General features: G+C 24.7%; 1 protein-coding gene across 3 annotated transcripts in view; it reads right to left on the bottom strand.

Annotated features, from left to right (window-relative positions):
- Positions 1-2,620: 2,620 nt before the first annotated feature.
- The window catches only part of LOC112595781, a 201,007-nt gene continuing 190,705 nt past the window's right edge, over positions 2,621-12,922 (bottom strand). For all 3 annotated transcript variants that reach the window (XM_025341108.1, XM_025341110.1, XM_025341109.1), the window contains exons 9-11: positions 9,140-9,219; positions 5,794-5,992; positions 2,621-4,248 (exon numbers count right to left, since the gene is read on the bottom strand). In XM_025341108.1, coding sequence (XP_025196893.1) covers positions 3,932-4,248; positions 5,794-5,992; positions 9,140-9,219 — 596 coding nt within the window. In that variant the 3' untranslated portion in view covers positions 2,621-3,931. The remainder of the gene's footprint in view (positions 4,249-5,793; positions 5,993-9,139; positions 9,220-12,922) is intronic.

Below are 12,922 nucleotides of genomic sequence, written 5' to 3'. Positions count from 1 at the left end.
ATACTGCGTTAGATATCGTAGAACTTTATTTAGTAAGTTATTGAACATAATAAAATTGTATATTACAACTGAAAATATATTTTAAAAGTTATTACATTGATAGAGAAATTATTAAATAAGTACGAAATAATGGATTAAAATCGTCTCAATAGTTTATTATAAATAATCATTAAATAGAAATTACAAAATTGTCAGCCACCTTAGTGTAATAAAATATTTTACCAAATTTGCATTATATATTTGGTAAATTAAAATCAAAACACTGGTAAACTTAATTGATCGTGTATATAATTTTGTTTTCTAAAGTAATAATACAACTTATTATTTAATTATTATAATATATTTGTATCAACACATCTTATTTCTAAATAAATAATTATGGAAAGGTCAGAAGCAACAACAATAAATACGATTTGTGCAGATTATTGGTACCTATTTAATAAATAAGACAATTAGATAAAAAAAATAATTTTTAAATAAACTACAACTCACTATTATTAAATTGCTGCATTGTAATTATTAATTAGATTAATACTTTGAGTTAATTTTTATATACGAGTACAACCAGTTGTCAGATATTATGTTAACAAGTTAGAACGTGCAAATAGGGACTATTATAATATATCATCGCAACATTTGAAAATCGTTTGAAAAATGACATTACTGACAAATTTTAATGTGGAAATTGGAATTATGGAAGAATAAAATATTTTTTGTTTAATGGGTTACAGGTAGATGTCTTTTAATTTTAAAGTAAAATGCTTCTGACCTCTGACTTAGACATATGACTTTTTTACAATTGTAAATATTTACTCTAAAACTAATCCATAAGTAAATTTATTTAAAATTTTGTTACTCATATATTTTACGAAAAAGTTTAAAATTATACAATCTTAATACAACCACAGTAACATTAAGCTATGGCATTTTGCATATTTTGCTAAGTAAATGCGTACAATATAGATAATACAACAAAAATATTATCACCCTTATTCAAAATTTGAATAATTAATAAAAATTTTACAATCTACGCACAATTATTATTATTTTTAACATCGATTGACGTACAATTTAACATTATTGTTAATATTATAAAACATTTAAACCAAACGTGATTATTATTGATATAATTATCATAAATTATTAACACATTCATAATTGTAATTATCATAATAATATACAAGGAAAAAATATACAAGCTATTTGCAATTTATATGCGTCTAAATCTACTTGATACCCGATACTCCGAACTGTATGAACGACCATGTCGTGTTCATCAATATAAAATTCACTAAATAAACAAAACAGTAACAAACCGATAGATCGTCAAATAGCTTAAGTTCTAAAAATATGTTTTAGATGGATATAAAGTGTGAAGTAAACAAACTTAAAATATGTGGTATAAATAAAAAAAAACGTTGTAGATATACATAACGTTTGGATGGATATGTGTAAGTATATATATATATATATATATATATATATATATATATATATTATGATTATGATATGATTGAAAAAAATTACAGAAGAATCAGTTTTGGAAGATTTGAGATAGGTGGGTACATATTATACAAGTAAGTATAATATCCGTCGTATTGTTTTTCGTGTGCATGTATGCGCGAGAATAAAAAAAAACAATACGAATAGTACGAAAAAAAACAAATTGATTAAGCTAATACACCGATATTATATACCTAGGTATTAGATACCTACCTTTATGTTATTTTATATACCTATATATTAATCTTATGCTATTTAAAGATAATTCTCTAAACGTATGTACGTACGTGAAACAACACGAAAAATATACCCTTTAAATATAATATTATAGTTCCTACGCATATTAGTGGGTAATACGCACACAATTAAACTAAAGTCTAAAAGTCTTATTCGTCGGCCAGCCTATAACAGGCTCTGTGAAATGTATTCTGCCGAGAGTAAGTTATAAACTCGACCGATTTTGCCATTGAATAAGACAGCAAGTGTTTAAAATATATTAGGAGTGACTACTGGCTATGGTCATTTATCGATATTTTAGTGTTAGTACCTACAACACTGTGCATTATACAAGGATATTATATGGTGCTTTTGCCTTTTAGTCCTTAAAAAGTGTTTACCATTAACGTCTGTGTTAAGGTACACGAGTCAAAGGACAGCGAATAATACGGAAAAATCACGTAAGCTTAAGTACATGTCAGGGTTAGAATTTCGAGTTGGTTTCCTTACGAATTGTGGTTACCTGCATAATATTAATGCCATCATAACTATACGGTACATTTAAACTGAATATTATTTGTTTGAAATGGTTTTCGCCAATTTTCGGCCTTATCGAGTATTCCTTCAAAATTCATCATCCATAATTCAAATATTTTTGGAATAAACACATCAGTATAAAAATGTTTACAGAATTTGAAATAAAAAACATATTTTATTAAGTTTATAGATAGGTACTATACCAAAATTTTCAGCTCCTATTACCAGTAAAGATATGCTTGTTCATATTTATATTGTTGATAGCTTTCGGTAAATTTAAATAAATTATTTGTGAAAAGCAAAATGTAAAACAATTTTTCAAGACTGTTTTTTAATTATATTTTGAATTTTAGATTTAAAGGCAAACATTTTACCAAACCACTTCGAACATTATTAAATTATTTTTATTTTAAAATATAAATATATATATTTTTACACGTGCTGACACTTTTTTTCATAATGTTAAGTGATGTAAAAGACCAAAGAAAACGACGTTGAGAAATATAAAAATGAAATGACCGTACTCAAGTGAACGCGAATTCGTGAAAAACATTCGGTAAGTTTGAATAGTTATATATTACAGTTACAAAAAACTATATTAATATGCAAATTCAATTATACACAATACGTATAATAAAACTTTATTTGCGTACAACTAGACTAACTAACAATATTACGTGGTCCCTGATTCTGCTGGCAATACAAAATACGCGTTCGAACAACATTTTATAAAATATAAAATGAATGTATTTACGAACGCGATCGCAATAATAATGACAGTAATGGTCCCTTAAAACCATCATCATTATCGTCAGAATAATGACTGAAAAAACAACAAATTAAAAAACGCGAAACGTTTAAAAACGAAATAATAATTCAAAATCCATTTAAAATTAGATGATTATAATAGTATTAAATTAATATTAATATTATGTATCCAAGAAAACTACTACCTATCCAAACGCCGAAATGTTATCGATAATTTATTAATAAACTTCAGGCATTTAATCGTAGTAGTTGTACTTGGATTAACGTTATTCCTACGACTTATACCTATATTTTGACTAATCTTATAATTATTTAGTATCGAATTTTAATCAGAACCTTTTTCAAAGTTTTTTTTCTCAAAAATAAAATGCCTATAAAAAGACAAAAACGAGGCTTACATCTGAACAATATCATCTAACTACCTATATTTACAAAAATTTATGTTTTTGCCGTTCTTGTAAATGTATCAATTTTATTGTATCTGTATGAATACCTTAGTGTTGAGTTTACTTTTCAGTAGTGGTACCCGGAAAGTAACCGATTAAAATAATACATAACTTAAGTTTTAAGTGCTGAACTTAAATGTCATATTTTTTGATCAAATGTAATTATTATAAATGTAAATCCAAAAACTAGGAATGATGGTGGGTAAGAATTCTTTTTTGCATTGGTTCAGCCAGCCTGCATATTATGCTAATGATAAAAATGACAAAAAATAATAGCAATAAAAATAATAAAAAATAACATATGAAACGTTGATATAGGGTTTTGATCCTTTTTTTGCGGTTGTATTTAATATTTCTTAACGGGGATTTTTTTCTCTGCGAAACAGAGTAGTATGAAAAATACAAAATGCATCTAAATAATAAAAAAATTATCAATTTTATCTTCTTTTCCGAATTCGTTATTAGAGCACATGTAGGTTTTCACACGACTTGGACTTGGAATCTCTGGCCCATACCTTGCTTAACAGTCCCTTCACTCGGAGACTGGTAGACGTTCGGGACCCCCTGTATTTTTTGAACGTTGGTCCGCAGTTTCCTAAAGGTGACTTGGAGCGTTTGCGCATCGATGAAGACCGAGTCACGCCATGTTCCGGTGGCTGGTCCAACTTCAATCGAATCTGTGTCAGTATGCCTACTAGTAATTCGTCCACGTTGTAGTTGATAATCACCGACGTCTCGATAAATTTACAGTCATATCGAGTAGCCATTTGTTTGCCAACTAAAAAACAACCATTGGACATAGACATTTGAATTAGTAATTGTATCATTGGAAAGAAGGTATTTTTATGGTGAAGTAAACAACGTATCATCCGGCGTCGGTCTTTGTTGTATATTGTAAATTTGTAAATATATATATAGGCGATTGACATGTCTATTTTTGACTATATACACGCCGGGGAAAATATACAGATTTGGAAAGACATCAATTAGTTTGTCACTATTTTGTGTATTCTCAGTCCATTTTCATTTTCCTGAATCAGTTATTACACCATGTTTGACCAACCACGATGCGATAAGTAATTTGTAATATTAAATGGAAATTGCACGGACCCTGACTGATAACTTGTCGGTCACACTAAAGTATATTATATCGTGTACTGAACATGATTAGTTTGTATACCTAAACTAAAATTGTATTTTAAATTATATTACAACAGAATTATTTGATAAACTAAAAATAAAAAGTTGTATAATATGGTAAATATTTTAGTACCTATTATCAAATAATTCAGAGACATTTGTTTATATATTTTTTGGTATAATAAACTTGTTTTATTTTGTGATAGATATTCAATTCCATCTTATCTATCTTTTGCTGGCCTCAATATTTTGTTACAAAATGTGTGTTGTTATTGGATCGTTTTGTAGTTAGTCGTATAATTATGCAATACCCAAATATTATGCTACTGGACTAATTGACAGTTGGAAACCGTGTGATTTATGTTGAAATTCAATACATACTCTGACACAGTGAATATTATCTGAGCCGAAAATTGCTAGTCAAACAAGGCGCTGATTACCGTGAAAAGAAATGAAAACGGATTTGTAACATGCAAATACATATATAATATATTATACACAGAGGTGAATAGCCGATAGAACAAAAATATAAAATTATTATAATATATAATTAATGTTTATTGATAAATAAGGCTCGGAAGTAGTAGGAATAAATTGCATATTGTTCTGTATGCTCTCGATTTAAAGCAGACCAAGTTAGAAATCTGAACTGTACAATGGAGAGTTAAAAAATTGAAAATTGAAAATACATATTTTGCATATTTTGTCAATTTTAGCTAAAAAATGTGCATATTTTATTAATTTTATACGCATATCATGCATATTTCATATTTTTCTAAAAAAATTGATTTTTTTCTTTCCTAAAACTTGTATATTTCAATTAATTTTGAATATAAAACTCAAAATTTTCAACGAAGGTATTTATTGTAATTTCAAAAATATTAAATAAATATTTTTAATTATATTTTTAGCTCAATAAGATGTCAAAATGCTAACCAGTTACAATTTTTTTTCAGTTACAAACAGTTTTTATGTTTATTATTATTTTATTAATTTATTAACAATATTTATTGTATTTTTTTTTTGGTTTTAGAATTCAGAATAATTTTTTTGCACATTTAGCATCATTTTAATGCATATTTTGTATTTTTTTTTGTTCATATTTTGCCTTTTTTAGCTCCAACAACTTTTGAGCCTTATTGATAAAGTAGGTACCTAACATTAATGTAAAATACTACTGTACCTCCTGACGGCACGACGTTTGGTCTCACAATATCATTTTTGTTACCAACTAATATCACAGCTTTATTTCTGACTACATCTGCTTTCCATAAAGCTTGTAACCATTCTTCGGCTTGTTTGAAGCTGTCCCAATCATTTCTCGAGTAGATAATACAAAAGGCATGCGGGGACTCCTCGAAGACGTCATTACAATCGGCCGGCTAAAAACATATTTTATAGTTTTACGTTATTTTTTACACAACAAAAGACTTATCTATTTCTAAACAAGGTTTAGTTTATTGCCGATATATATGATTGAAACGCAATGACGACAGCCCCAAGGAAATGTTTCAAATTTAGTTGTTTGAAATTTGTTAATAAAATTAATTGGTATTATTTTAATTTTAAAATACTATGACTTATTTATATTTTGATTATTTTTATAATACACGACACTCCTTAAGTTGTACAAAAGAGCTTAACAATTTGAAAATTTAAAAATAAGAATTTAAATAAATATTACTAAAGAAAAATGGAGGTGATCATGCTTGGTGAAATAGTCTTTATCTCAATATCTTTCAACAAATGGTGTAATTATAATAATATTATTACACATTATAACAATGTTATTTAAACAATTTTAGGCAAATATATATATTTAGAATATTTTTTGATATTTTTTAATAATTTATTTTATGATAAAAACCATTACAATACTTTTATATATATTTTTATTTTGAACATTTGATTGGAAATATTTTTTTGACAACGAGTGATTTTCAATAATAAAATAAAATTAAAGTATTAATTCAATTGCATATAGCGTAATTGTTTTTTTAGAACTATGTTAAAATGATTTTTTAACATCACTTTTTTATTTAAGTTCAAAAACTTTCTAAATTCAGCTTATTTAAATAACTGTTTTAAAATATAGTTCTTTATTAAAATAATGTTTAAAATATTTCTCGGTAAATTATAGGTTTGAAAAATCCGCTGTTAAACCAATAATAGTTTATTTCTTAGATATCATATTTTTATTATTAAGTAAATAGGATTGTAAAAGTATAAGGAATTCAAACAATTTCAATTTTTTTATGTTTAATATACTTTTAATTTAAAAATTGTAAATACACAAATAATAGACGAAAAAATGAATTACGTCAACATTTATGAGTTTTACGTAATTAACTTAAAATAAATTCAAATGTTTTTTGATACATAATTTATCTGAATGTTGGGATAATAAAAAGATATAGAAATATTTGGATTTTATTTGGGTAAGGTGATGTATGTTTGGGGCACTTATGACAATATTACGCAGGATTGATAAACACTAATTAAAATTATTTATGTTATTTTATCAATATAATTTTAGTGTTTTAGTTTCTCGGTGATGTAACAAGGGCTTTTGTGTAAACTGTATTACGTGTAATATCAATCACGCGATGTGGCTGTCTTTGACGTTACTACATATTTTTATTGAAACAGGAGGGTACTCAGCTATTGATTTTTGAAATTGTAGCGACCTTTCTTGTGAAGTGGTTTTTAGTGCTTTTATTTTCATTTGTAAATAATACGTTTTAGTTAATTACGACGAATTCCATTTGATAAATTCTCAGGCTAATAGTGTTTATTTTATATGTAACACTCATCAATGATCACTAGTTACTTTAAATTAAGTTTCTTCATTAGTGAAATCAAATGGTAAAATAAATTGCTGCAGATAATTAATTAAATACATTCATGTATATATAAAGCAATTCAATATAAAAAAATTATTTTTATTAGTTATTAATTTATTTTTAATTGTGCAGTAATATGAATATAATTAATATGTTATAACTTATAACTTATGACAATTCAGTGAAATTTATTATATATAGTTCTAAATTCTTATCATAAAATGTATATTACTTATTTTGTACGCTTTAAATAAAATAAAGATAATTTTCAATAAAATAGGTTATCGGTATGGTATTTTATTTTTATTTTTTTTTATTACACTACAGGTAGTGTAAACCTAATAAATATATTATGTTTACAGTACAAAAATATATATTTATAAGCCTAAACAAATATTATAATGTATATGTTTTTTCGTTATTTTAAATGCCATTATACCTTACTTAACTATGTGACAAGAATAATATATTCTGTACAATATGATGTTATTAGTGTACCATACCACTATTAACCATACACACTTTAATTTCGGAGAGTTCCTCGAGTGGCTTAAGGTGCACGACTATTAAAATAATATAATGTAAAGTAGGATGTCTTTAGTGTTCTAAATAGAAGAGATAAAAGCCTGTAGGTAACATAATTCATACAACTTTTCCCGTAAATTGATCTATATAATCGGCAAGGCTTAAGTTGTTTAAAGAGTATTTAAGTATATAGTTTTATTGTAAGCGAAATGATGAACTAATTGGTTTTAAAATAATGCGTGTTTGTGTAATTTTTTAGATTCATTTTAGAAATATGAATATATTAGTTTTTATGTTTTTTTTATCATCTTTTAGATCATTAAAAATTATTCGATTTTTTTTTTTTTGAAAGTGGTTTGTGTAGCAAATTGGATACCTATAGTTGGTTAGTTTATGTGAAATTCTTCAATGTTTAATTTTAATTATTACAATTTAGTGTATTATTGGTAGACAATGATTTTTTTTCTTGATTTTAGGGAAATATTACAAATTGTATGCAATTTAAATGAAACATCTTGGTATAAAGTTAACTAAATGGAAATTGTATTTACATAAAGTCGAATTATTTTGTTCACGAATTTCAAGATTAAAAGATACAAGCGGTTGAGTTAGACAGGAAAAATGTTTTTAAGTGCCAAAATCATTGTCGGTACTGTTATTTTTAAATACAAAATATCTGTTTTTTCAAAACATACGTATTTACTACTACACCATAATATAATATCTTATAAATGTAAATGTACAAAATATTTTCAGATGAGAATTACAACTTATATTTTTAATTGTTTTCATTTACGATTACGATTTAAAGAGTAATTAAATAAGAAGATTGAATGTTTTATTAAAATCATTGCACGATAGACAAACGAGAGAATAAATATTCAACTATAATAGATTAATAAATTTTATATTCTATTAAGCTATGTGCTAACAGGGCAAGAGTTTAGTGTCTTGAGTAAATTTAAAATTAATATTAAATTAGATGAAACATTGGAATTCCTATAAATATTTTAAAAGTTCTATTTTTTATCATAATATAATTGATAGGTATAAAATTAAGAAATTATGTATTTTAGTTTTTTTGTTCTGATAAAATATTGTGACATACATACTTAAATATTAAAATATTATATGATGTATTATTTATTATTTATTACTCACCGCATTAGATTTATCTAAAAATATTAACTCGGATTCTTCTGCATCTAATAATACAGAAACAGATTTTTCTCCATCTTCGTCTAAAACAGAAAAAAAATATTATTTAAAATATTTTACTATTAACAGTCTAATGATTAGGTAAAAAATGTAATTTAAAGGGAATTCATGTTTGTATACATACTTTATATTATTAATTTTACTAAACTTTTTTAATAAAGTATTGACTTATAAGTATACAATATATTGTATAATTATTTCTGTTAATATATTGTAAAAATTAATAGTAGTAAAAAGTACCTATATTAAAAATACAAAACTGGAACTTAAGATTTTACGTAATTAATAAATTAAATTAAATTTGAATAACATTATTATTGCGCAATAATGGTTATGAGAATTACAACGGATACCTACCAGGAATTATATCTTTTAGTAAATTACTTTAAAATGTATTAAAACATCCTATATTAGGCACTAAAATCATAAATTCTAAAAATTCCAACAAAATATATTATATTTTACGTATTTCGTAAAAATTGTTTCTGTTACGTCCTCTTAATAGTAATAAATGTTAATAAGTTAACTAAACTCCGTTGGATAAAAGTTACGTGAAACTTTTTTTTTAATTTAGTTGCAATTAATAATAAATATAAACTTGTTGAGTCATATTTTCATCTGTATAGGTGTTAGAAGTTTCATATTTTTTTTTTTTAATTAAAGAATAGCCGATAAAATGTCTGTTCTTTGTCTTATTTTGAATTTCACAACAGAAAATGAATGCTTAGTTTTTAAAATTATTTATCACTTTTTTTTATACTTCCGCTATTATTTTATTATAATCAAAGAAAAATATTTTTTATTGAACTTACAATTTTTTTTTTTTTTTTTTAAATACTAAAATCTTCTATAAATTTCTAGTATTTATTTTTAGTGATAGGATTATAATGGAAAACAAATATTATATTATTTGATAAAATAAAAATCAAAAAAACTTATTTTTGTACAATTTTTATAAAATATTAATGGTAAACTAATAAATGATGATTAACTTTAAATAAACACAATAAATGATAAAAATAAGGAAAAAATATTTTAAATTACTTGATAAATATTGATTTTTAATTAATAACAATTATTTGAATAGTAGATTTTAGGATAGTAATACCTATGTTTTACTAAACAGTATGAAGTTATGAAATATGTAGCGTACATAATATTTTATTATACCTAATTAATTATACAAGAAATCGAAAACTGTACAATAATAGATTTATATTATTTACTATTTACACAATTTATACTGTAAGTAAAGTGCGAAGATATATTGTGTGTAAAATTTGTATCTAATTAAGATCTTTTTCCTGTAGTATTTACAATTAGTTATTGCATTAATTCTACATATTCATTACAGTAGGCTGTTATATGACAAGGTACACTTAAAATTTTTTAATGCTAGTATAATTAATAATATAACAAAACATGTTCTAGATTTTTTTGTTGTAATTTTTCCTTGTGATTAAAGGAATAAATTATTTAGACAGTTATCTTTTAAGTACGTACCAACTATTCGATATTTTTGTAATAAAAAATTGCTACATAAACATTTTTAAATAGTCCTACCATAAATTAATGGTCACATAAAAATAAAACTACGTGATTTTAAAACCAATACTTGGAACTTAAAAGTTATGAAATATGATGCTTTGATCATATTTTATATACCTACCTACTGTAATACGTAGAAAATGTTTTTATATTGAGCTGACGAAAATATATTATCCTATTTTTATTATATTATGAAAATGGAAATTTTACTTAATACAATTGAATATTAATTGTACGGTTTCATTATTTCATGTTAATAAAACATATTCAATTAATGTCGTTAGCGATTTACATAATATGCAACGTAGAAAAGTTTCCGTGGTGGCGAAACATGATAATTGCTTACAACGCACTTTTGTAGGTTATTTATTTAATTCATTTGTTCATATATTTTCAGCAAAAGATTAATTATTTAGATAAACTTGGCTATTCGGCTTTAATCATAACCATGTGGCTATTTGATGTTTACATAGTTTAAGGGATATTTAAGTTTATTATAGAAATTGAACTATATCAGCTAATTTATTTAAAATTCTAATTTTTTAAAAGTAATATTTAGTATTCACATTTTTGATTTGTTTTATGAAATATAACAGAACAATAAATTATAATAATACTGGTAATTTGTATTTATAATTTGTATACATACCAATATACCTATAGTAAATATTACATATAACCAATAAACATTTTAAAGAAAGAATATTAATTAAATTAGGTAACTATTTTTTTCATTTTATAGGTACCTCAAAGTAATATAAGTTTTGTATAGATGGACGATAGGATTTAAAAGGAAGTTGAATAGCCAAGAAAATAAATACTGAATGGGACAACATTTTCACGAATACAGAAAATACGAGGTAGAAAATAATGTATTAGAGATTACAAAAATATACTCTTTTAATGAAGACATAGTTATGAAGAATAAAAAGAAACACTGAACAGATTACAAGGTAGATCGTAGCACTAAACAGACGAAGACGAGAATTAAAAATAATAATAATAATAGCATGTTTTGATTCACGACTTAAGTACAGTAAATTTATTTTAGATAAATAGAAAGTAAATTATGAATTCTTTTATTTTATGTTTTAAAATTTTAAAATTCAGTTAATTTTTGAATGGATCATCTTGGATAATTATTTATTTATTTATTTTTGAAAAAATTTTGATAATTTCCTAGTTTTCACATTATATCACAACTTTTACCTGTATACTATGATATTACCATCTTATTAATATTTCTTTGCTCCTCACAATGGCGTATCAACTTAAGGTTAAATGAGCTTACGGTAAAAAAAATATAGTTTAACTTGTAATGTGATTCACGCTCACGTATATTGTTGAACAGTACGGATGATAACGTATTTAAATTTAAATAAATAATAGAATATCGAAATAGGGTTAACAACAAATTGTGCACCGGTGCACATTTGCGATATCGTGTGAATGGCGCTCTAGAAAACAGTATAGGCTTCGAGTGTTAATCGTTGGAATTATTGGCAGTTTCCTGGTCCAACAATGCCATTATCGATAACATTGTCTTCCCAACAACAGATTCGGTCGATTGGTTATTTATTATACTTTAATATTATGTTCGAAAACTGTCGTTGTTGTTTAGGATTACGCTATAGCGCGTATTATAATTTATTATATAATGTTAAATACTTTGTGTACACAATACAGTTGTTATTTGCATTACTTTATTATATTATTATATTTTTGCTGTATAGTAGGAAAAAAACCAAAACGAGTTTTATCCAATTGTATAATTATATATTTAAATTTTATATTATTGTATAATATTTGGTAGCCAAGTGTTCGTGATGATTATAACAATTTATTCCTATTCCCCTAAATATATCACATAAAAAACTGATGGAAAATAGATATTCTCTAGGCATTAATTTCAGATTTTCAGAATAAAAATACAGGGCAGATTTTAATAATATTTTATGCATTCATATTAAACCTTCCGTCCATTAAACTGTTTTTTTTTTCAATTTGTATTCATTTATATTATATTATAACCACTGAACGGAGAATAAAAAGAGTTAGAGGAACTCTTTGAGAAACCATTTAATCCAGAATAGAAAATTACAGTGAGCTAATTACGTTTGGCATAGTCAGAACCAACTTAACACATAGCAATGCATGTGAATCTAGGAGGGCAAAAGT

Source organism: Melanaphis sacchari, unplaced genomic scaffold, assembly GCF_002803265.2.
Source record: "Melanaphis sacchari strain LSU unplaced genomic scaffold, SCAv2.0 Contig2_pilon_pilon, whole genome shotgun sequence".
Lineage (NCBI taxonomy): Eukaryota > Metazoa > Arthropoda > Insecta > Hemiptera > Aphididae > Melanaphis > Melanaphis sacchari.
Note: the sequence above shows the minus strand (reverse complement) of the source record. Positions and strands in the feature narration are given on the sequence as shown.